The 25,911-nt window shown below is 40.1% G+C and overlaps 1 protein-coding gene across 1 annotated transcript in view; it reads right to left on the bottom strand.

The window, feature by feature from the left end:
* Positions 1-25,911, bottom strand: part of HLCS (holocarboxylase synthetase) — a gene marked incomplete at its 5' end in the record, with an annotated part of 212,837 nt that overhangs the window by 124,235 nt on the left and 62,691 nt on the right. The window contains one exon of the mRNA XM_084617047.1: positions 18,845-19,113. Within this exon, the coding sequence (XP_084473173.1) occupies positions 18,845-19,113 (269 nt within the window). The remainder of the gene's footprint in view (positions 1-18,844; positions 19,114-25,911) is intronic.

The following is a 25,911-nucleotide window of genomic DNA, read 5'->3' as shown; positions in this document are numbered from 1 at the left end:
AGACACAAGTGATCTCTAGAATCAGCTTTAAGATTGTTGGTAGAACCAATATGAATATTCTTCAGCCTGCACAAGTCAGTCATCTCCCTACCCCATCCCATTTCAAAAAACAACCCCTCCACCCGCACCTCATATGAGTTGATGTCACCAGCCTTTTTGACTGAGGGAGATGTGAAACCATGACACTGCACACCCATGTCCACTGAAGAATACTTCAAGCGTTGGCAATTACCAAATAAACAACGGGCCTCTACGCCTCCAGCCAGCAGTGGTTTGTGTAGGCATACATGTGAGCTGTACTTGATTTTATTTGATTCATACTGCTGTCTGCTCTGGATGTATAGTTAAACTTAACGTAAGTGCTCAAGAGAGCTGTTCAATTTCTTTCCCTCAAATGGTGCACATTTGTCAAGGACATATAAAAAGCATAAATAAAAGATAAATTTCCCCCTTCTTCCATATCTTTATCCCCTTTCTCTTCTTTAATCCCTGGCACATTCTGTCTCTCTCTCTCTCTACATGCTCTTCATTTTTTTCCCGTCACTCTCCTCCTTTCTTTGAAAAGTAGCATCTCCTCTTTCCTTCCTCATGGCTTTCATATTCAATGCATTGTCACATTATAAGACAACTAAAATGTATTAGTGTTAGTTTGTTTACATGGTAAAGTATCTGGTCAACAGAGATGTTATGCATTTACTCCTGGAGAAATTCTGAGCCACTGTGCACATGCAAAATTCACGTGCCATACATAATTTTTTTTCCCCCCACAGAAAATACATTCTTCTGGACAGGTACTGCAATTACTCCTTTCACACACCAGGGGCTGCTATGGTGCCAGAACAGAGAACAGCGGCTCCTGGGCAAGAGCAGCCCAAGCTGTGAATAGAGAAAAGAAAGAAGCTGCCTTCTTCACAGTGCCCTGTCCTTGGGGCCAGGTCAGGAGACATGGGATATGGGGACGGACAGACAGACAACACAGGGCACAGACAGGAGTTCAGAAGGAGGGAACAGATTGGGATGGGGGCTGAATGGTAGTGGGGGTGCACAGAAATGGTGACTGGTTGCAGGGACACATGGGAACAGGGGAGGAGGAGGAGGAACACGTGGGGATGGGGTAGCTGACTGAGGGGCGCAGGGCCACATGAGGATGTGGTGCAGGGACACATGGGGGAGGTGGGGTGGCTGAGTGGGGGATGCGGGAACACATGGGGACAAGGGAGGGGTGGCTGAGTAACGGTGCAGGGACACACGTGGACTGGGGAGATGTGCCTGACTGAATGAGAGATCCTAGGGGTCAGCCAGGGTCTGAATGGTGCAGGCTCCCTAACAATCCTTCCCTACCCCTCAAAAAAACATATTCCATACTTCTCCCATCCTACACCCAACAGTGCTCCACATTCACACCCAGGCTCCTTCCCAGCAATTACTTCCCTCACCTTCAGCTCCTCTGTTACCCCCTCATTCCCCCAAGCCCCTGCACTGCTTTTGAAGGGTGCGGAAAATACATTTCTATATTGCAGTTTAAATTATTACTCAGAGTTCTGTATTAATATACCTAGTAAGGAAAAATATTTCCTGAATCTTTTTTGTTGTCCGTATTGTTACAGACATACTTGCTGATAGATATTTTGAAATAAATTACCAAAATAATTGAAACTGGCATGATTATATTGTGTTTGACAAATAAAATATGCAGAATTTTAAAATATTGTGCACCGAATTTTTAATATTTTTGGTACAGAATTTTAAATTTTTTGGTGCAGAATTCCCACAGGAGTAGCAATTGTGAATGGGAGAGGAGATGGGCCATGCAATCACAAATAGGAGGGGAGGCATCCACTGAATTGTGATCACTGTTTTAATGTATATTTATAGGGTTGGGACTTTTTATGTTTTAAAATGGACCCTTAAACATATTTGCCATGTATATTGTAAAATAATACGATCAATAAAAAAATCAGTTTAGGTTTACAAAGAAAACATCTGGAGGATCATCCATTTCCAACAGTTATAAGTAGCAAGAACAATGCTAGTAAATTCTTTTGAAAAAAACATGAGGTGCAGCATTTTACAGCAACCCTGGGGATCACAAAACTGTAGTAGGGGAACCCTCATTTTGTACACACTTTTCTACAGTTCATGGCATTTCAGGCTAAATGGTACAAAGTGTGATAAATGCAAGTCTTCCTGTGAATGCAAACAGATTTTAATATTTTAACTATGGGTACAAGTGAAAATAAATTAGGGCACTGGGATTTAGGTAAACAACAATTCACTGTGTGTTTTTTTTTTATTTTTATTGCTTAAGGCAAATGTCACACAATCTTTGAAAGTTGTAAACTTTAAAAACATTGAATTAATCTGAAGCAATATTCATCTTTACTTTTTGACTTTTTGGCAGAAGAACACACAAAAATCAATATATTTAGCCAGATACAGTGCTCGAACAAGTGCTGTGCACCATTCCCCACATAATCTTGCCAACACACTTCATTCCTGATCTGCAATTATTCATGATGTTGTAATTCTGAGTCTCTCTTTAACAGAGAATGTAAAGCATACAATACTGTGACAGAATATAAGGCAGTTCTGATACATGCAAGAGAGAGACTAAAATGAAGCCACTAAGTGCACTTCCTTTCAGTCCAAAGCAAAGATTTTAACTCCAGTTTCCAATAATGAAGATGGACCAAAATCCCAGCCTCTGCACACAGCATGACTTCCTCCATGACTGGGGGAAAGATTCCTCCCACCCAACTCCATCCACCCAACTCCATGCCATGGAACATTAAACATAACCAGCCTGCAGATCCTATTTTACTCCAACAGCTGGAGTAGCCTCTATGTGCATCTCCTGATGCAATATTAATGGCTGATGGAGCTCCCCCTCCCAAAAAATACATTGGTTCCACTGTCCTCCAATCAGTCCCAACTCCCAAATTCCTAGTGTGCCTGGGGCAAGCAGGCAGCTCTCTTGGAATCGAGATTTGCTGCATGTGGAGAGTAGTTATTCTCTGTCTGTGAGGTAGAGCAAGATTTGGAAAACCCGCACACAGCCTCCAGTCTGCAGTGAAACTTCACCACTTCCACTTCAAGTAGTGCCTTTTCAGCTATGGATAAAGTGGGCAGAATTCCCCAATTAGCACAATATATCATCTGCCATTTATGGAGTGAGCTTCCCAACCAGGGTCCACAGACTTGCACCAGCTGAGCTCTAAAAATATCTCTGCTGATGTTGGTTTGACATTGCAGCTCAGGCTGGAGCACGAGCTCTCAAGCCTCTCCCCACCACCAGGCTCCAGCCCAAGGTGCAACATCTACATAGCTATTTTTAGAGAGCTAGCAAGAACCTTGCTAGCATAAGTCTGTGGACCCAGGCTGGGAGGCTTGCTCCTAGATGTAGATATGCCCTCGGGTATCCTCTTTACATAAGATATTTGAATACCTGACAGCTATATTTTCTTATTGTTATTTAAATCAAGCAGCCCGGCTTCCGTTTTCTTTACAGGTTCCTCTTTACCAATGCAAGAGTTATAAAACAGAGGGAAGATTACATAATTAAAAAAACACAGGAGAGAAACACAAATTATGTGATCTCTCCAAGATATATGGAAAGGTTAAATACAAGTTGCAATTTGGCCATTTTCTCGGAATGTTTTGTTTTCAAAAGTTTGGGAAGCTTAAGGAGAGGGAGGTGTTGGTTTAACATTAAAGCCAAACGCAACTGAGTAGAAAACAATTTTCTAAAGGATTAATAAACACAAATAAAGATACGTTGGATGCAGATGAAAGACATTTTCTGGAAGCTTTTAGACACTTTTTAGAATAGCCTAAATTTTCACAGAAATCATGAGTAAAGTGGACTGGGATCACAGTGTTCAAGTAACTGTTGTCTAGGGCAGTGCCCTTAAAAAAAAACCTCGGAACTAATTTCTACACTGACTTTCATCCTATGTAATTTCACAATATATAATGGAATATGAAACTGCATTAAAAGCTGTAGCATGCACTGGAAAGATCTGTTCAGTTAAACCAGGGATGGCCAACCTGTGGCTCCAGAGACACATGCCGGCTCTTCAGAGGTTAATATGCAGCTCCTGGTATAAGCACCGACTCCGTGGCTGGAGCTACAGGCGCCAACTCTCCAATGGGAACAGGGGGTGCTCACGGCTCAACCCCTGGCTCTGCCACAGGCCCTGCCCCCACTCCACCCGTTCCTGGCCCTGCCCCTGAGCCTGCCATGCACTCGCTCCTCCTCCTACCCTCCAGAGCCTCCTGCACGCCATGAAACAGCTGATCAGGAGGTGCGGGAAGGGAGGGGGAGGCGCTGATCGGCGGGGCTGCCGGTGGGCAGGAGGCGCTGGGAGCTGATGGGGGACTGCTGCCATATTACTGTGGCTCTTTAGCAATGTACATTGGTAAATTCTGGCTCCTTCTCAGGCTCAGGTTGGCCACCCCACCCCCCGAGTTAAACCTTTGTATCGCTGCTGAGGTTATAAACAATGGATAACATGCAGTGCCAATTAGGATAGTGTTCGCTACGTAAACACCTCTCCACTGAGAATTAGACCTAGACAATCAAATAATTTCAAAGCAAGTTTAATACCCTCTAGATTGTAATGTCTTCTGATCACTACCAACCTGGGGTGTAAAGGTGTATCCCTTAACCAATCTCACATGAGTTGGTGAGCTCACTCAAAGTCATAATGGACCAGTGTCCACAAGAGAAAACAACAACAACAACTCTGGAATGGGATTTTCCTTCTTGCCATTCACACCATCTTTCTGTCCTCCTCATCTACCATATTCATCTCAGTGAGGTATAAACTTCATATTATGTAAATGGTCCCAATTAGGTTAACACAGGCAATTTCTCTTTTCCTCTGATTTTGTAAAAGGAAGGAAATTAAAGCCAGAAAATGTTTATGCATAGTGCTGCATACATAGATAAATCGCAAAAAGTCAGCAAGTGCAAATAAGTTGAGGTTCCTTCCAACTAAGTTGAGGTTCCTTCATTCTGAAAGGCTGCTCTGGTTTATAAGGCTAGCTACAAAGCTTAATATGCACAATTAGTCTTGTATGACATATGGAATAAAACATAAGACTGTGCAATGCAGCCAAGCTAGCCTTGCTGTTGGGACCACACTTTTTGCATTCTCTCACTTTGTTTTAACTGTGCAGCCTTAACTGCACACTAGTTGCATTTCATGAATGATGAGTTCTCAAAACACCCCTACTTATTCATACTAAAACAAGAAATTACATAAGAACTCCTAGCATCAGGGTAATGTAATGTAGGGAAGGAGTACAATGTAGGATAATTGCTCTGCGCAACAAAATAGATATCTATTTTTCATGATCCTTTGGAAACCTCAAACCTGCCTCCGAAATATTCAGCAACCCATAAAACTGGGCCCCCTTTTATTAACTGGAAGAAAACCTACTAACTTTACACAAAGTAAGAAGGAAGAGGCACATAGTTGGATTCCAATTCCATGAAAAATCAAACACACAAGGTACGTGACAGCAAAATAGGGATGTAATTGTTAAGAACAAACCCTGAGTGTTTCAAACAGGTGGAAAGAGGCAGGGAAAATTAACCCAAGGATAAATGCTTGTGGAGATGACAAATCCAAATCCAAAATCTTTCAGCAAGCATGTAATTAAAAACATTGGTGTCATGGAAAGATGACTGGGAATGGCACAGAACCAAATCGGAGCCAAGAACATCCGAATTCTTGGCTTTCCTACCAGCATCGAAAGAAATGACTCTTGGCTCTATTACAAAAACTTTTGCACAATTCTTAATTATCAATATGGAGGACAGCCCCTTCTAATGTCAAATGATGCCCTGGAGTACCAATGAGCAAAAAATAATCAGGAGATACTGTACCTTTAGAACTGTCTTAACCAATAAGGGACAAACAGGCTACTGTTGAGGCTTGTTGGATAACAGCAGGAGGACCTGTCAAATGGAAACAGACTTTTTCTGTTCCCTGATCTAATATGCATCACCCAAAGCGGGTGCAAAATTAGAAAATCCTTCTGGAGTGAGAACATGGAAGCAGCTGTCCTGAATCCAGGAAAGGGAAGTATTAAACACACATTTTTCTGAGAGAAAAGACCTGCAAATAAAAAAAATACAAGCCTTGCATGTAAAATTATAAAACTGAAGAAAAATGATAATGACCCAAACAATGAGGAAGATGGCTGGATGTGAATTGGTGGTTTAAAAATCTTCAAAGGGTGCTTCCCACCCCCTCCAATAAATATGTAATTCTAGTGTTTTACAATAATCAGGTTATTTGTAGTGAAGCTGTAGCCTTGTTGGTCCCAGGGTATTAGGAGAGACAAGATGGGTGAAGTAGTGTCTTTTATTGGACCAACTTCTGTTGGATTCTTGTCTCAATAATCAAGTTATACAATCATACCCTACATGCACGTTAAATTATTTGTAGAGTACACTCAAGAATATTAAAACTTGCTAGGGTTTTAGTAATCAGTAGTTTTTAAAATGATGTACCTCTAGACATTCAACTGCAATGTCCACTCTGTTTACACACATTTCTTTCTTACATGGTGACCTTGCCCTGTAACTCTAAAATAGAACCATGGGCCAGCAATTATCCAGGGACCTTTCTCCCTCTTTCCATTATTATTTTGCATATATCAGATGTTCCTCTAGTTGCACTTCACTGAACATTTTATTAAGAACTCTAAAGAGAATACTAAGAATAAACTGGAGGTTTAGGGGCAATATCCAGTAAAAATGCACATTTTCGGTACATATAAAGTAAAAGTTATCCCTTTTGCCAGCCATGACATCATTTTCCTGCTCATTAACTTGAACATTTATGGAGGGGGAAAAAAAGACAATACTCTGTGAAAAGGATGAATAACTCTGTGCAATGCATAAAAAATGAAGAACTTGGAACTGCAAAGTGACCAAGTCCTTTATCACGTAGAATCATGTAACTGTGGAAGACCACAGTTACAAGCAGGAATGAGGCAGAGTTTGGGTATATTTTAGTACTAACTAGAATTCTAGAACAGATGCTGTAGATTCAGTTCAGTGTATGAACTGGTAATCTAAGCTTTAAATTTGACTAAAGGAATCTGTCTCATGTAATTTAAAAAAAAACCAGTCAGAGTTAACTAGCCTTGTCTGCCCCTAAACAAGAACCCCACACTTTAACTGTCACCTTCATGACAGTTATCACTATCAAAGAACAAGGCACTCTGCAAACAGGGTAGAAGACAAAGTTGGATTTGTGGAGTTTACAGTCTAAGGGCCTAGGTCCTGCAAGATGTCTATGGGGGAAAAGGGAGGGGAAGGTAGGAGATCAGTGGAACTATTTATGGAATGCCTTATCTACACAGACAGACAAAGATGCTTTTTAAATCCCAGCTGAGTTTAGGCTATAACTTGACAGCTCTAATGATCTAAAACATAGCAAACTATGTCTACATGAGTGTTAAAGGAGGTTTTTAGTCATGTTAAGATGACTATTGAAAGACACACTTTTTGCCTACGTAGATAGAACCATAGGGAGAGCTACTGCAAGTGTCTCCAAGATTGTGCCTTAAACAGGTAAGCACAAGGGACAGGATGTGACAGAAACAGTGCACTTGTATGGCATAGTCTTGCATAGGTCATCTTAGTTCCACAATTTGTTTTACCTTCTTTTCAAGTTTTCAGTTACCTATGCAGGGAAGGCAATAGTTACAGGCTTTTGGGAATAAGTATGTTTTAGGACAGGACTTAAAGGAGGTGAAGCTAAAGGCATGATAGAGGGCAGACAGAAAGGGGTCTCCATGTATCTGTAGATCACTCTTTCTCTCCCAATCTAAAAATTATCTCTTTTGAACTGCTGCTTCAGTTTCACTTCACTATCAGTTTCCCAGAAGTGTCAACAACACATTATTGTATACACCTTTCGTTGTTGATTCTCTTTAAATAAAATAACTGCAACAGAGTTTTAAAATTTATTTCAAGTCCTAATCACCTCTCAAAATCAGAAGCACAAGTGAAGTCACAATTTGGTGAATTTCATGCTATGTGAACCCAAAAGGGCATTAAAGAAAAACTCAAATGAGATCCCAGCAATGCAGAGGATTTTTTCCCCCAGGGCTTTTTAAACCATTGAGCACTGTTTATTTTGACTTGTCATTTTAATTATATATCCTTATTTACCAGGTATATGAGAACAATTTAGTTCTCTCTGCTCCTACACTAAAATTCACTATCCTGCTGTGTGAATAAAGTCATGTGTCCTGTCCACAGCTACTGCACCATACTGAGTGTTTTAAGTTCATTCTTCCCATTATATATGAGTGGAGTATGTCCTACAATAGCATTTTTATTAGTGATATAGATATATATACACACACACAGATCTTCAGGCATTTAATATAGATCATATGTTGCACTTATACACATGAAAACCAACCCTTCTACAACATAAAACATTACCGATAGCAACTATAACATTTTAAAGAATAAAACTATAAGTTCACCACATGTGCCTAATTAATATTCTAACTTTTTTTGACCAAACTACTCCAGTCAATAAAAGCGTGCTAGACCTATTTCTTTATCATTTCTTGAGTGCCCCAGGCCTGTCAAATATGTCCCTACAGTACATTACTTGTATCACTATTCCAGCTACATCCTTAAAAATAATGAGCCCATGCTAAATCATACAATCCCACACATGCTAGTGGGGCCTGAGAGTGCAAAGGATAACCTGTTCGGGTGACTTGGTGATGGATCTTCTTGACTAACAGACAAAAACTCTGGAATGGGACTTAAATTGCAGTACTGATGATCATTATAAATTTTAATTTAATAAATAATGAAAAAAATAGTAAAAAAAATTTAAATATTTTCCAAGGATACAGTAACACCTAATGTAAAACCATAAAAGCATTACTGATTAGTCTAAATATCTAAACAAATCTTTATTTTACAATTAGTCTAATACCCTTCAATTTAAGGTACTTAAAGGTGTATGCACACTTTGTGTGTTACTATAGTACATTTAAATTTATGCCAACGATAATACAGTGTGTATATTAATATATGTAAAACATCAATACAAGCCATCTGGAGAGCTAATGAATAATCAAGGGATTTCAAATTAAACTACAGATTTTTCCCTTAGAATCTTTAGGACAACACTGTCAAGTTCAATCTATTCACTTAAACTCCAGAATCAATTTTTCAAACTTTATGACAGGTCTAATAGTTTCCACCTGTTTCTTTTGCTTGACTTTTGACTGGCACGTTACCAGCCAGGGTGGAAATGTAGACAAAGACCTCTATTAGGCTCCGGCTGTTTCTCTACTGTGAGGTCACTCAGCCATTAAATTAGTTCCAGCCTACTTTCTCCTTCTATGTCTTAATTTTTGGTGGATATGTAGGTTCAGGGGAGTGAGAAGGAAGAAAAACTAAGGTTCAACTTGTGGAAAAGGTAAAGGAAAACCTCAAATCATCTTACATTCTGAAACTTCAATGGCATACTTGTGATCAACAATTTGTCATATTTATTAATTCATCATAGTTTAATGCCTATGAAGTGACTTCTATATCACCTTTTCAGTCTACTTAGATTTAACAAATTTTAAGAGCTATCATTTCTAGAGTTTGAAACATTTATTCTAAGGATAGACACCTTTCTGCATTTGTTGCACAGCTAAAGAACTCAGGCCGCAAATAGTATTACGTAGAAGTATAATCATTGAAATAAAGGCAAGTTGAAATACTTGTGCAAAGCATTCGTTAGATCATGACAAAAAAAAAAAATCAAGAGCTTTCATCGGATAAAGTTTCTTGAAAGTGCCAAAAACCAGTATCTGCAGTTATAAAACTTGTCTGTTTATGCAAGCCTGAACTGAAACACACACTATTTTTAATGGAACTCTTAGCATTATCAGGGTTTTCCATGGCTACTTTTTTTTTTTATTGCAAGCAAGGAGATCCTTTTTTCTGAGATTTCCCTTTGGCCTGGACCTCCAATAAAACCTGCTTCCAGGAACTGTTTTTTTGGTTTTGTTTTTTGGTTTTGTTTGTTTGTTTTACTTAGGACTGATGGCTAAAAGAAAGTAATACACTACATGTTCTACTGACTTCATAATGACTCATTGGGAATCTGTGCTAAGTACAATATACACTTGATTTATTTAGATTATGTTTTCAATTAAAGACACCAGAATAGTTCTCGAATAGACACTTGTGAATGGCTGGCTTTTAAAGCCTCAAAGCGCTTCACTGAATTGCAAGCTGCGTATGTATAAGGAATATATCACCGACTACAACAATGCAGCCACAATAATACCAGCCACACTCTTCAAAACATATACCGTAGCTAATTAAAAAGGCAGCTTCCAGTAGGCAGAATTTAATTGCCCATACTAGAATTGGGGAGGACACCCTTCTCCAACAAAAAGCTATTTAATGATGAGGACTTCTGTTCTACATCTCATCTGAAAGCCAACACCTCAAATAGCATCATTGCGAAGAAAAGTCCTGTAGATCCAGCCCTGTAGACACTTAAGCATATGAGTAGTTGACTAAATTGACACTACTCATGTGGGTCAAACATGCTGTTTTCCCAATCTCCCTCATCAGTTATTCTCTTAAATCCTCCTTGGTCAATGCTATGAGTTCAGGATTACCTGCAAATCTAAGGTTATTCACTGTCCTCACAAACAACATGACTCGTCTTGTTTCATATCTCAGTGCTACAGCCATTCCATTATTGCTTCCAGTACTAACTCAAAGGTCTGCTTGTATTTAAGGGACGAATTCTACTCCTTTGGTCCAGGATGCAACGCCCCACCTGATGGCTCAACACTCCTTTACAGCAGCTCACACACTCTTGGACAAGAGGGCTACTGGCCCATTTCCACACACGAACGATTAGCATTGCTACGGAGCTGAAAGATATATCCTTACAGACTGGAGGCATTGGTGGGAAAGAGTCTAACTCATTAAGTAAAGTCAGGAGTCCATCGTACACCTGCTGCCTTGATCACAGGCTCAACAGGCTATTTTCTGGCTCGACCAGAATTGCCACAACCATGCACCACGCTGTGCTGGTTTCCTCCCAGCATTGCAGACAACTCCTCATATGGTGGAAGACTGTCCCCAGCCTCATATCTGGAGGGCAATCTACAATACCTAGCCTCCCTTGATAGAGTGGCCATCCTATGGTTACAGAACCTAGACATCAAGACAAAGGATAGACACAGTGACACAGAACAAAAAGGTTTAAAAATGAACAAATCCATGAAGCTGGTTGTGATGCTGGTAAACCAAGTGCCAGCTCTGGCCAAGGCTGCAGGTGTTAGCTAAGAACTGACAAACTCATAGCTGGAAATCAAACTAGCTCACCTGTATGTTAGTTTTGTTCAAAACTGGCATTAGTCTTATAAGAATATATTTATTGTTTAGACTATGAAATGCATGTAAGTAGCTGCATGCACTAATCTCACTTGTAATGCCTGTATGCCATGCTATAAGGAAAAATGTAAGTTTTACTTTATAACTTTGAAAATGTTTGCTCTGAACATGTGAATCCAGGCATTGGAATTGTCCCCTGCACCTATTAAGGAGGCCAATCAAGATTAAATGGGCCATTAAGAAACATCAAATTAGCCTCTTACTCCACCTTTTCATGTTCTCTGTATGTATGTATATATCTTCTTACTATATGTTCCATTCTATGCATCCGATGAAGTGGGCTGTAGCCCACGAAAGCTTATGCGCAAATAAATTTGTTTGTCTCTAAGGTGCCACAAGTACTCCTGTTGTTTTTTTTTTGTTTTTCAAAGGATTGGTGATTGGCCCTATCACGCCTTGGAAATGCTACATGCAAGAGAGCTCATCTCCTGGACTGGAAGGCCAAATGCAAAAGATAAAACAGGATCACAAGAAAAATCTGTCTGAACTCTCACAGGGCAAAAGACACTAAACTAAGGCCAGGTCTAGACTACACACTTATTTCAGTATAACCACGTCGCTCATAGGTGTGAAAAACTCTCACCCTGAGCGATGTAGTTATATACCAACCTTAACACACCCCCACCTCTGGTACAGGTAGCACTATATCAGCAGGAGAGCTTCTCCCACTGAGATAACTATGGCCTCTCATGGAGATGGAGTAACAATGCCAATGGGAGGGCTCTCTCCCATTGATGTACAGCGTCTTCACCAAAGCACTACAGCGGAGCAGTTAAGGCAGAGATCCCTGGCAGTTACTCCTGGGTCTCCCCGGAAAGACATTTTGAATTGACAGATAGCTACAACTCTGTCACTTTTAGGATATAGATTGAAACTCATTTGTGTGTATATGTTTGCTTGCATTAACCTATATATAACACACTTACTTCTTTTTCCAAGTTAATATGCCTTTAAATAGTTCATTACAGGATTGGCTACCGGCAATGTCTTTAATGTAAGACTTAGGGTGCCAATTGATCTGGGGTAAGTGACTGGACTGAAAGCAACCTAAATATTTAGTGGTTTTCAGTGTAAATGACCATTTATAATTAAGTCCAGCTTGCCTGGGTGACAAGATAGACTGAGAGTCTAAGGCAGAGGTGGGCAAATTACGGCCAGCCAGACTGTCCTGCCTGGCCCCTGAGCTCCCAGCCAGGGGACGCTAGCCCCCGGCCCCTTCCCCCCCCCCCCCCCCGTCTTCTCCTCCCCTGCAGCAGCAGCACAGCTTGCGCCTACCCACCTCCCAGGCTTTCCCATAAGCATGTCCTGCCACTCTGAGCGGCATGGTAAGGGGGCGGGGCGAGTGCAGGTTGGATACGGGGCAGGATGTCCCAGGGAGTAGTCAGGGGGTGGTTGGATGGGGCAGAGGTTCGGGGGTGGGGGGGCAGTCAGGAGACAGGGAGCAGGGGGAGGTTAGGTAGGGGGTGGGGTCCCGGGGAGGGTCAGGGGGTCCCGGGAAGGGGGGGGAACAGGGAGCAAAGGGGGAGGGGTCCTGGGGGAGCAGTTAGGAACGGGGGTCCCAGGAGGGGACGGTCAGGGGACAAGGAGTGGGGCAGGGGCTTGGATGGGTAGGGGGGCCTGTCAGGGGGCAGGGGTGTGGATAGGGGTCGGGGTAGTCGGGGGACAGGGAACAGGGGGGGTTGGATAGGGGGTGAGGTGCCGGGAGGCGGCAGTCAGGGAACAAGGAGCACGAGAGGTTGGATGGGTCAAGGGTTCTGAGGGGGGGCAGTCAGGGGTGGGAAGTGGGAGGGGGCGGATAGGAGGTGGGGATCAGGCTGTCTGCGGAGGCACAGCCTTCCCTACCCAGCCCTCCATACCATTTCGCACCCCCGGGCCAAAAAGTTTGCCCACCCCTGGTCTAAGGGGACTGTCTGTGACTCCACGGTTAAGACGGTTATAGTGATCCAGGAGTCCACATTTGTTATTGGATTGGTGAAATCTAATTGTAGAACATACCACTAGTTTGGGGTGTCTGACCTGTTTTTGACAGTCTGCCTTGAAGCAGGCACTCATGGTTGTGAGCCACTCCAGACAGTGTGACACTGATACAAACCAGAAAGTGGCGGAAAGACTTCATTCAGTTCCATCATCGTGCTGAGCTGATATGACCAAAGACAAATGTGGGTTAACAAACTCAAGTTCCCCAGGGGTCTGCAGGATCAGGGCCTAAGTTTGGAATCGGAAAGAAAAGTTACATTTATTGGAATGCCACCACCACTTCCTGCAACACCTTGATCTTTTTCTTGAAGATCTTAAATACTGACCAGGGCTGATCCTACTTAACGTGATAGCTAATGAAATCCCAACTGTAGTTTGAGCAATACAACACCTAACATTCAAAAGTGAAGATACTCCTATTGTCATTGCATCATCTGAAACAGATGTCAGTGCATATGTATAGAATCACAGAAATATAGGACTGGAAGGGACCTCGAAAAGTCATCATGTCCAGACCCCTGCACTGAGGCAGGACTCTACCTACACCATACCTGACAGATGTTCTTAAAAACTTCCCTTGGAAGCCTATTCCAGAGCTTAACTACCCTTACAGTTAAAAAGTTTTTCCAAATATCTAACCTAAATGTCCCTTGATGCAGATTAAGCCCAGCTCTGTTCTCATTATAACAGCACTTACCATACTGGATGACTTATCAGGTCGCCCCTCAGTCTTCTTTTCCCAAGACTAAACATGCCCAGTTTTTTTTTAGCCTCTTGTCATAGGGCAGGTTTGCTAAACCTTTTATCACTTTTGCTTCTTTCCTCTGGACTCTTTCCAATTTGTCCACATCTTTCCTAAAGTGTGGTACCCAGAATTGGATACAGTACTCCAGCTGATGCCTCACTAGTGCCAAGTAAAGCAGGACAATTACTTCCTGTGTCTTACACACAACAGTCCTTTTAATACACCCCAGAATTATATTTGCCTTTTTCTACCACTGCATCATATAACAATGTGACTCATATCCAATTTGTGACCCATTTTAATCCCTCAGATCCTTTTCAGCAGCAGTACTACCACCAGTTATTCCCTATTTTGTAGTTGTGCATTTGATTTTTCCTTCCTAGGCAAGGTACTTCGCATTTGTCTTTATTGAATTTCATCTTTCTGAATTCAGACTAATTTTCTAATTTGTCACGGTCATTTTGAATCCTGTCCTTCAAAGTACTTCAACCCTTCCCAGCTTGCTGTCATCTGTAAATTATATAAGCAACCTCTCCACTTCATTAAGTCATTAATGAAAATACTGAAAAGTACTAGACCCAGGACTGACTGAGGTGGGACCCCACTAGACATGCCCTCCCAGTTTGAAATCCAACCATTGATTACAACTCTTTCAGTATGGTCTTTTGACAAGCTGTGCACCCAAATTACAGTAATTTCATCTAGACTGCATTTCCCTAGTTTATGTATGAGAATGTTATGTGAGACTGTGTCAAAAGCCTTTCTAATATCAAGACATATCAGGTCTATTACTTCTCCCCTATCCAGTAGGCCAGTCATCTTGTAAAAGAATGAAATTAGATTGGTTTGGTAAGATTTGTTCTTTACAAATTCATTTTGGATATTCTTATAACCCGATTATGCCCTTAAAAACTGACTGTATAATAATTTGCTCCAGTATCTTTCTATGTATCAAAGTTAGGCTGTAATTCTCTGGGTCCTCTTTGTTCCAATGTTTAAAGACAGGTACTATGTTTGCCCTTCTCCATGAGAAGGGCCTCACCTGTCCTCCATGAGTTCTCAAAGATAATTCATAACAGTTCAGAGATTGCTTCAGCTAGTTCCTTCAGTACCCTAGGATGAATTCCTTCAGGCCCTGCCAACTTGAATAAATCTAGCTTATTTAAATATTTTTTAATCTGTTCTTTCCCTATTTTGGCTTGCATTCCTCTCCCCCTCCCAATGCTGTTAATATTAATTGTGTTGAGTATGTGGTCACAACTAACCTTTTTAGTGAAGACTGAAGCAAAATAGGCATTAAACACCTCAGCCTTCTCGAGGTCACCAGTTATTAGCTCTCCTTCCCTCTCCTTAAGTAGAGTACCAACACATTCCTTTGTCTTTCTCTTGCTCCTAATGTATTTAAAGAACCTCTTTCTTACTGCCTTTTATACATCTTGGTAGGTGTAACTCATTTTGTACCTTAATCCTTTTCAGGTAAACCTTAATCATTTTCAGGTCATTAAAGAGCTCCTGATGAAGCCACAAGGGCCTCTTTCTATTCTTCCTATATTTCCTTCACATCAGGATAGCTTGCAGCTGCACCTTCAATACCTTCTCTATGAGAAACCGCCAGCTCTCCTGTATACCTTTATCCCTTACACCATCTTCCCATTACACCTTACCCACCAATTCTCTGAATTTGTTAAAGCCTGCTTTTTTGAAACCAATTGTCCTTATTCTGCTGCTTTCACTCCTTCCTTTTTTTACAATAATTAAATCTATCACTTCATGATCACTTTCACACAACTTGCCTTCTACCTTCAGATTCACAACCAATTCTCCCTGTTGGTCAGAATCAAGTTTACAATGGCTGTCCGCCAGGTTATTTCCTTCACTTTCTGAAACAAACCATTTTGCCCAACACAGACCAAGAATTTACTGGAAATTTTGTGTTTTCCGATCTTGCAGTTGTCTGGGTATTTCAAGTCCTGCATTAGTACCATGTCTTGTGTTTTGAATATTTCTGTTATTTGTTCTAGAAATGACTCATCCACCTTCTCTTCCTGATTTGGTGGTCTACCGTAGACCCCTACCATGATGTAATCCCTAATTGTTAACTGAAGTATCATGTCTTTAGTTTCTTCAGACACAATGATGATTCTGATTTCATCTTAACAGGTCGGAGTTGCTATTTCACCTGGAGTGAGTTTTTTAAAGTTATACAACAAAAGGTACTATCCCACACTAAAAATTGAAAACCAAATCCTGCATAAGATCCAGAAGAATGGACCCTGTGTCTCTGTGGATTGCCAATGAAGTCCATGGGGATGCACACAGGTGCATGGGCTTCCACAAACAGACCCAGTTGCACAACTGGGGCCAAAATAAAGTTATTCTTTCTCCCAAGATTTAAGCTAACTTTTAATCAGCATGCCAAAAACAAAAAAGGAAAACATATTCAATAGCAATATCTTTCACACTTAGTAAGAAAAATTAACAGGTTTTGTCTCCATCTTAATAAGGAATTGTTTCATTAAATTAAATTACTTAATAGAATAAATAGTTTAATTAAAATAATTTAGCTGAACAGCGTTAAAGCTTTCAAATTTTCAAAACTTGCTTCTGAGTTTTTCTAGCTTATTGTGGATTTCTGGATAAATTAAGAAACTTTGTAAATCCTATTTATGAATCAGATTAAAGTATATTTCAGGAAAAATGTATTAAATTCATGGGTTAAAAATATCCCTTGACCTATTACTATTAAATTCCACAGAAAAGACTGCTAGTATTTAATGAACACTGTCAACTAGCTATTTAAGCATAAAATTTGAACTACTATAAAATTATTCTAATACACACTCATTCTTGTTAAAATACGGTGGTTTTTTTTTTTTTTAAACCAAATCCACCTATTCCCTTACCAAGAAAATATACTCTAAATTCAGTTTATATAAGACCTACAGTTTGGTCTCTATAGCAGAAGAACAACAGCTCTTCTTGCTGATTAATTAATGAACTGTGACCACAGCTAAGATGACTTAACTGATTGCATATCTGGCCAACTGTGCCACATCACCACATGGAGGGGGTGGGGAGGAGGTATTTCTTCAACCATCTGATTAGTTTGTGCTCTGAAATATTACAATTCTAGTCCTTGTAAATGGTAGCCTAGCTAGAGTAACTATCGGGTCTAGTGTTATTCATGTACTTTTCTAGTCCTGTTTTAAATCTCAATGAACTATTTTCCTCAACTGACATCCTGCATAGGTGTTACTAAAGTCATTTATGTGTTGCTTAAAAGTATTTTTAAACTCTAATGAATGTTTGGGGGGGAAAAAAAATTTGACAGTGAAATATTCATATAACTTAAAAGGGTATTAATAGAATGTAAAAAATTATATAATATTACAAAGAAATAAATTACTTTTTAAATAAGAAAACTTGTTTTTCATTTTATCAACTAGGTTTAGAAAAATCCCGAGGGTCTTCTATATCTGCTTATGCCTTCACAAAACATTACAATTAACGTTTTGCTACAGGAGAAACAATAGTGAAGTCCTATTATCAACAAAGTAATTGGTACAATAAGTTTTCCTTCTCAAAGACATCTAAATACTTGTAAGGCTTCCATTACCACAGAATCGAGCGTTCTTAAGTATTTACAAATAAACAATCAGTCTCTTTCCTTCTTACTTCTCAGTCAGTAGGAGAAATAGCTCATGTGTATTGTGACAAAGTTCCTCCTCTGCCTTGGTGGGTCCTGCGCTTATTGGCAGATTTGCTCGCCTCAGAGGTTCATGGCAGCCCTCAGTTTGGCCATTTTCATGGCTCAAATCTGCCGTTCACTCAGTTAGCCTCATCACTGGCCAGCATGGGGAAAGAAGAAGAACAATCCACGCAGTCTCTGCTGATCCACCTAGTGGATCGGAGAAACAGGCCAGAGACCTTCCCTTCTGGTGAAACCCACAGTCCAGTTCAACTCCTCCGGTATCAAATAGGGAGTTGGGGGGATGGGGGGAACCCAGGACCGTACTCTACTCCGGGTTCCAGCCCAGGGCTCTGTGGGTTGCAGCTGTCCACAGTGGCTCCTCTAACAGCTGTGTGACAGCTACAACTCCCTGGACTACTTCCCCATGGCCTCCTCCCAACACCTTCTTTATTCTCACCACAGGACTTTCTCCTGATGTCTGATAATGCTTGTACTTCTCAGTCTTCCAGTAGTACACCTTCTCACTCTCAGCCTCTTGCGCTTCTTGCTCCCAGCTCCTTGCACGCACGCCACAAACTCAAGTGAGCTCCTTTTTAAACCCAAGTGCCCTGATTAGCCTGACTGTCTTAATTAATTCTGGAAGCTTCTTGAGTGGCTGCAGGTGTTCTAATCAGCCTGTCTGCCTTAATTGTTTCCAGAAAGTTCCTGATTGTTCTGGAACCTTCCCTGTTACCTTACCCAGTGAAAAGGGACCTACTTAACCTGGGGCTAATATATCTGTCTTCTATCACTCTCCTGTAGCCATCTGGCCTGACCCTGTCACAGTATATAGAGGTTATTGAGCAAAAGCTAAGTCAAAGAGAAAAGTTTTCAACTTCATTCTGTACATTGTATGGTTAGTGTATTTCATTATATGTGAATCACAATTCAAAATGTTTATCTGAGATGGTCTACACCAGCACCTTACCCATCAAGAAGATTCATTGTTGTTGATGTGACTTCAGCAAACAGAACAATCTTGCCAAGCTTCTTTGTTTGCAGATTCTGTTGATATGTCTGCAGGCTGAAGTGTTCAGATGAGAAGCCTCCCACAGTGACGACTGGTATGCGAGATGGCATTATCTCAATTTCCGGCTTGTAAGAGGAGGCAAACTTAAGGGTCATTTTGCTGGATTTTATTAATCCTTCAACATCTACTTTTTTTCCAAGCCACTTCAGAAAAGCAATATGATTTTCCTGTGTAGAGGAAAATGAGAGAAATATGCACAACTGCACATTAATGCACACACACTTTCTTCTGAGAATGTTTATATCAAAAGCGTCACTCCTACAGGAGTACGGAAAAACTAGCTTACATTTTCTAGGCTTTCCCTCCCTAGGATCAGCCTGATCTGCCCTGGTCTGGCGCCTGCTTGTCACTTCCTTGACCTGTAACCCAACCCCCTTTGCAGCTTCCTGGCCTCTGCTGATGACTCTGTGCAGACATTCTTTGCCTCACCCACTCAAGTATGGAACCAATCTAAAACACATGGATACTCCCACACTGAGTGGGCGATTTGGCACCCTAACCACTTAGGCTTCTGTGCTACAGGTCATATGACCCAGAGTTATGACAGACTTTACTGAGAACGTTGCAACAACTTAGTAAAAAGCATTTCCATAATGGTGAACGATTCCTCAATAGAAGGCTGGAAGAAGAGGTTGTGACTACTGATAAGTTTGGACCTAAATCTTGCTAAATCCAACCTGGGTAAGGCCTTATTTGAACTGGCCAGGGTAACTGGAGGGGGTAACTTTGAGCAGGGGATTGGACTAGACGACCTCCTGAGGTCTCTTCCAACCCTGATACTCTATGATTCTATGAACTAAGGAATTAGCTAAAACAGATTAACAAAGAAGCCAGCAAGACATTATAAAAGCATTTGCCTAATTAAGAGAATTCTATTCTCAGTGTACAGAAGGCACTTACCATTCTGCTCTGTTGTCACAGCTCATGACGCTGTTTATATAGATTTGTGAATTAAAACTTTTTCAAACAGGACACAAGTAGTATAAAGTATAAGCACACACTCATCCCAGAGCCTCCTATATGCTAAGCTTTCTTCCTTTTGTTACAGAGCTTTAGAAATGTGAAATAAATTATACTGAAGACAAAATTAAGGAGATGGGTGATTGGGACCACATGGGTCCTGTGAGATATCCTGAAACAGCAACTCCACATTAATAAAACTTTCTGGATTTCTCTAATGCTATTGTAGAGGAATTTATATGAAATGTTTCCCCATCTCTTTAAAACACCTACTATTATTAAACAGCCAAAGAAAAGAAGATGCTGGGACTTTTCCAAATCTAGGCCAAGTACAAGGAGCAAAAAGTCAGTCACCTACACACACAAAAAACAGTCTTTTTGCTGTATTTTTCTCCACTCATTTTATTAAATATGAATCTAAACTGGACTAGATATCTATTAATCAGCTAGGAACAGAAGATAAAATAGAAGTAGCTATATCACAGGTAAACCAGTCGGCAACATACTGAAGCGAAGGCAGGAAAGGAAGTAAAAGCTACTGATGAACTGATTAAAGAAAATGGTAACTTGTAAGCAATTTTCCAAGTGTTCAAATCCTCTATACATAACACATTTCTGGTGCACCAGGGAAAGGAGGAGGTACAGATCTGAAACTTGTGGACAAATGACTCCAAGACATTAAATAATGAGCATAATAACCCAATTTATACAAATGAGCAGATTCAAAACTAAGCCTACTTACTTGTTCAGTCCCAGCAAACTCTCCTGTCATGCTATCCATCCTGAGACAGAAGAATTAACACTGAGAAAAATCACACGCTATTTACTAACAAAAATGCTTAAGTATTTGTTTTTCTTGCTCCGATCTTTTCTAAACGGAAAGCGCTTGCAAAGTTAGCAAGTTTAAAAGCACACAGATCTGTCATAACTAGGTATGTATAGAGGTGACAGATATCAATCTCTAGGTACCTTTGCAAACCCCATTACGGCAGTATTTCAGTGCCTCAAACATTTATTAAGTTATCTTCACAGCACCTTTCTGAGCTAAAGCTGAACTCCGATTGGCCTGAGACCCAGTCCAGAGTCTTAACTGCAGGACAATTAATACATGTCTGGCTATGACACATGCTTACTTCCCACTAATTCTTCTCCCAAGGAATTAATCTAACATTCCAAATACCACCGTCTATTTAAAAAAATAATAGTGGATCCGTTTCCACGCTCAAGCTATGGAATTTCTTCCCCAAAATTTACATCTGCTCAAATCTCAGGATGGACCATTCTTTCCTGTGCAAGCTACAGCTTTTTCTATATTAAAGTCATGATTTTGAAGTCCATTATCTTGAAATCCTATACTGCAAGAAAAATTTGAGTTTATTCTATGCAGTAAGGAAAATTTGTTTCCCCAATGGGACTCAGCACTAGCTTCTAGCCACAAAAGGTCCTGAGACAACAGGCTTTAAATAGGTTTCAGAGTAACAGCCGTGTTAGTCTGTATTCGCAAAAAGAAAAGGAGTACTTGTGGCACCTTAGAGACTAACCAATTTATTAGAGCATAAGCTTTCGTGAGCTACAGCTCACTTCATCAGATGCATTTAAATATCAGAGGCTTTAAATAGTGACATGTTTAGGTCCAGAAATGCTACTTTGTCATTTTTAGATTTTTGTAGCTCCTCTAAACTCTGCCCACTGAGCTTCAAGACAACGAAGGCACCTGACTTTACAGATGGAAGAATACAAAAACAGTTCCCATAATGTTTTTCAAACTCTCTCAAATGCTTAGCTTTTGCATATACACAAATAATGAGGAAGTGGCATAAAAGTTTTTAGCAGTGCTTCTTCGGGCTGATCTTTGTGATGCACTTATGACTTCACTTAAAGTAATATGTAGTACTCCCAAACTCCTGCTGATAAAGTCTTTATATGCCATTACCATGGGTTACATGTAGTAACCTATTATCTGTTACTAATACTTAGCTTTAATTTCTTACAAACAGATGTAATTTTAGATCGCATTCTAGACATCTGTCAAGGCTGATTCCCCACTCTGGCACTTTGAGTGCAGAAGGTGGGGGCCTGCAAGGATGCTAAAAATTAATACTGGCCACTCCAGGCTTGTATTAACCTCCCAAGGTTACAACTTTTGTATGACCTTGGATGGGAAGATGCTGCTACCACCTAAATGCAAAACCCCTTTGAGAACCCAGGAAAGCACACTTGGGAATTCCTTCCTGTGGGGTACCCTCGATTCCTTTCACCCCCACCCCTCCATGGAAGGCCTGAGAAAGAAAAACAAAGGAATTCAGCTGTTGCCACCAGCTAGTTAAACAACATGTGCACAAACCTCTTAGGACAGTTCTTAAAAAAGGTTCATTTTATTAAAAACAAAAAGAAAGAAAATACATCTGGAAACTCAGGCTGCTGCTAGATTTAAAAAGCCACTTATAAGGATTAAGCATCAAAAATAGTTTTCTTGAGGTCCAGCTTAAAGGTTACCAGCAAAACAAAAGCACCTGGGGTTAGCACAGAGGAATCCACAAGCCATAAAGAAATAAAAAGAGATAAACCTAACAGTGTCTTCCTAGACATTTCCTGATCTACTTACATATCTGAGATTTCAAATGAGTTCTTTCTAGGTATGATACTGATGATTTTTTCATACCTAGCCCCAAGCTTCTTACAGCATAGTTGCTTCCTGTCTGCTTCTCCCCGAGAACAGACGGACAGACAAAGGGGAAGTTTTTTCTCAATTTTAAAAAGTTCTAGCCTTCCCATTGGCTTTTGGTCAGGTGCCCACTCCCTTCCTTTTACCTGTGCAGAGCAGGGAGACTTTTTAACCCTTTACAGGTAAAGAAAGTAGAGAACAGCTACTAAGAGGGATTTTATAGCTAACTGGCTGGCTGGATGTCCATAAAAGGGAACTACCCCCCACCCCTTCCATTTATCACAAAATCCAAGGAAAATATTCACCTTAATATAAATATCAAAATCACAACTCAGAAAAAATATTTCCAACTCACACTGAGCAAGGGTGTATAGGGTTAGACCTTAAATTCTTAACATACTTACAGTACAATTACATTTCTAGCTAGCTACTCAAAGTGACTGATATTAGTTGCCATAAATCCCTGCACACTTTTCATAGCATCTCAATCTTTACAAAAAAGAATCCTTGAATTTACACAGCTGCAACAGCATATTACTCCATGTACTCCACAGAATATGTATGTGACCCTCAAGAACCTCCTAATGCCGAGACAAGGAGGTGCATAGGGGTTACAGAAATCTCTTGAGTCTAGCATTTATATTCAAACTCAAAGAGTATCACGTGAGGTCTTCAATAAAAGCCTGTGTCACTCTGATCATCAATATCACGAAATGTATGTACAGATAGTATGTAAGGAGTTATGCAAATATACTGAAAATATGTTGGTAAAGTCTGTGTTTAGGGACTGGGTCACCAGCAAAGGTGAAAAACAGGTTCTGTCAGGCAAGAAATGTTTATCTATCTGGCTGTTTAGATGTAAATTAAGTATTATATAGTTCACAGTGGGTCACCACTCACCAGTCTAAACTGAATACACATGAAATATTTTGTGTACTTCAAACAAAGAAACTAACAGGAAGAAAAGAAACCAGTGTGAGCGTGGGGGGAATCCTATCTTTTGGTGCTCTTCAAAAGGTTTGCTCTACTATTTTTGGGAGACAATGATGACATCCTATCACGTTTCACCGAAAAAGTAAATGGACAGCTAGTTTACTGCATGAAAATGGGGTCTCAACCAGGCCAGAGGACTTTGGCTGAGATAAGTTTCTTTAGACAGAAGGTTAACCTGTTAGTTAAGTCGAGTCTGTAGAAAGCATCTTAGGATTCTGTTATATATGTAACCATTTGTTTTGAGTACTCTTACCCACTATCACTTAAATCTCTATTCTTGTTTTCACTGTAAATATATCTAAATGCTGCAGTATTAAGCAAAGTGCAGATCTTGCACTGAATCTTACAAGCTGGTGTGTACTGTTCCTTTGGGAAGAGCAAGCCTGGTAATGCTGTGAGTGTTCAGTGGATACAGGGCTAGACACTATAGGAAATGGCTGGAAGGCTCAGGGGATTGGTTTATATCTATCCCTAGCGTTACAGGTGGAGCGAGGCCTGGAAAGTAGCACTTGTGCTCCCAGAGACTAGTGGTTTCAGGGAGTTGATCCACATCAAGCACAGACAAGACTACTTCATGCTAAGATTAGGTAGTGGTGAAGTGCCTCACAACCCTGGGTACCCCCAGGGAGCACCACACTGTCATACACTTTCTACCTATTTGAAGAGAGTGTATTCAAGGTATTTTTTCATAATTTCTAGGTTATTTTTTAAAACCAGGCTCACTGTTTAAAACTACATGCAGCAATTCTAAAGTCACAACTGTTCTAATTTATCTTCTCATCCACGCACACAAACCTCTTAAATTATAGAGCTGACTGTTCGTAACGTGCTGTTGCTTATTTTGTCACATATATAGAGCAAAACAGGATTGAAACGTTTGCTTTCAAATATAACACAATCTTTTGGAAGTTTTGTAAAGAGAAGCAATAAGCTTTAGCCACTTTTTCGGCCTACTGACTATAGTCAAAAGGCAAACGTATCTCCAGAGATGTATACCATTCCGTAGCAGCCACTGGTGGCCATTTAAATGAAAGGTATTGGTTCTATTATTGAAATATCTGAACTTACATTCCTCTGGGACCAGATCAGATGTGTTGTGTAAATCATGAAATTGTGGGACAACTTAAGATACTACTTAAAATTCCTTGCAAACACTTACATTGAACTGCAGTTCATGATGGAAGGACTCCAAAACATGTACTTGCAGATCTACATGTTAAATGAGCACATATGCAATAAACAGCAGTTGCATATTATATATATATATATATATATATATATATATATATATATATACACACACACACACACGCACACATATTTTCTCCAATTAACACATTTGGACACAAACAGCTACCGCTACTTGCACATGCCATCAAACCAAAATTCTATTTACCTCCTAATTTGGAAGCAGACACTTGGCACACACCTTGTTAAATGCTCTGTTAAACATACAGGTAGACGATATCTTTACACAGATACCAACTCATCCGAAAGTTGGTAGAACATCTCCCAACAAGGTAGCAGATTAGGCAGAAAGAATTTAAATTGAAGGCAATATTAAATTCTGCTCCTACACACACACAAAAAAAAAATCACATTTGATATTTACATTCTCAAAAGTAAAGTCTCCTTTCCCTCTTCTTGCTTAAAATAAAGTTTATAGGAGGGAAAAGATGGGAAGTTCAACAATTCCACCGTATAAACTTATGACAAGAATCCTAACCAGTTCTTCACAGTTCCAGACTCTCTGAGCCAGCCAACTACAAGAATTAACCCCCCCATCAAAATTATTAATACAATTAAAAATGTGTGTTGTTTTATAGGTTAATACTGTACAAAATAGTAATCAGAAGTATGAAGGTAATGATAAACCATTCAACAAATTTCAAACACCTGATTTTTCTGGATAACTAATGAATATCCTTTCAAAATGTTACCTTTTAAAAAGTCAGTTTAAGGATGTAGTAACAGATTGATGAAACAACCTAAAATGATAACACAGTGATAAAGAGACTCATAAATAATTGAATATTTGATAACAGTATATATTACTATATAAAAAAAACTTTGGGGGAAGTAGTTAGGGTAACATAGCTGACACAAATCACGAAAGCTTAGAAATGGACAGTTGAGCCACCTAAGAGTACTCTCAACCTCTTCACTCATAAGCACACACCTTACCATTATGATTGTGTACAGACAGGTAGTTAAAGGGGGAGATGGAAGGCTGACATCCCCGGGGGGAAAAAGGAGCAGAGTTAAGATTGCAGTGGTAATTGTGAGTGTGCGGCAAGAGGAATAAAAGGTGGTTTAACTTTTCATTTCCACACTTTTGAGACTTTGT

The sequence above is a fragment of the Lepidochelys olivacea genome (assembly GCF_965140295.1).
Source record: "Lepidochelys olivacea isolate rLepOli2 genome assembly, chromosome: 1".
NCBI classification, from domain to species: Eukaryota; Metazoa; Chordata; order Testudines; family Cheloniidae; genus Lepidochelys; species Lepidochelys olivacea.
Note: the sequence above shows the minus strand (reverse complement) of the source record. Positions and strands in the feature narration are given on the sequence as shown.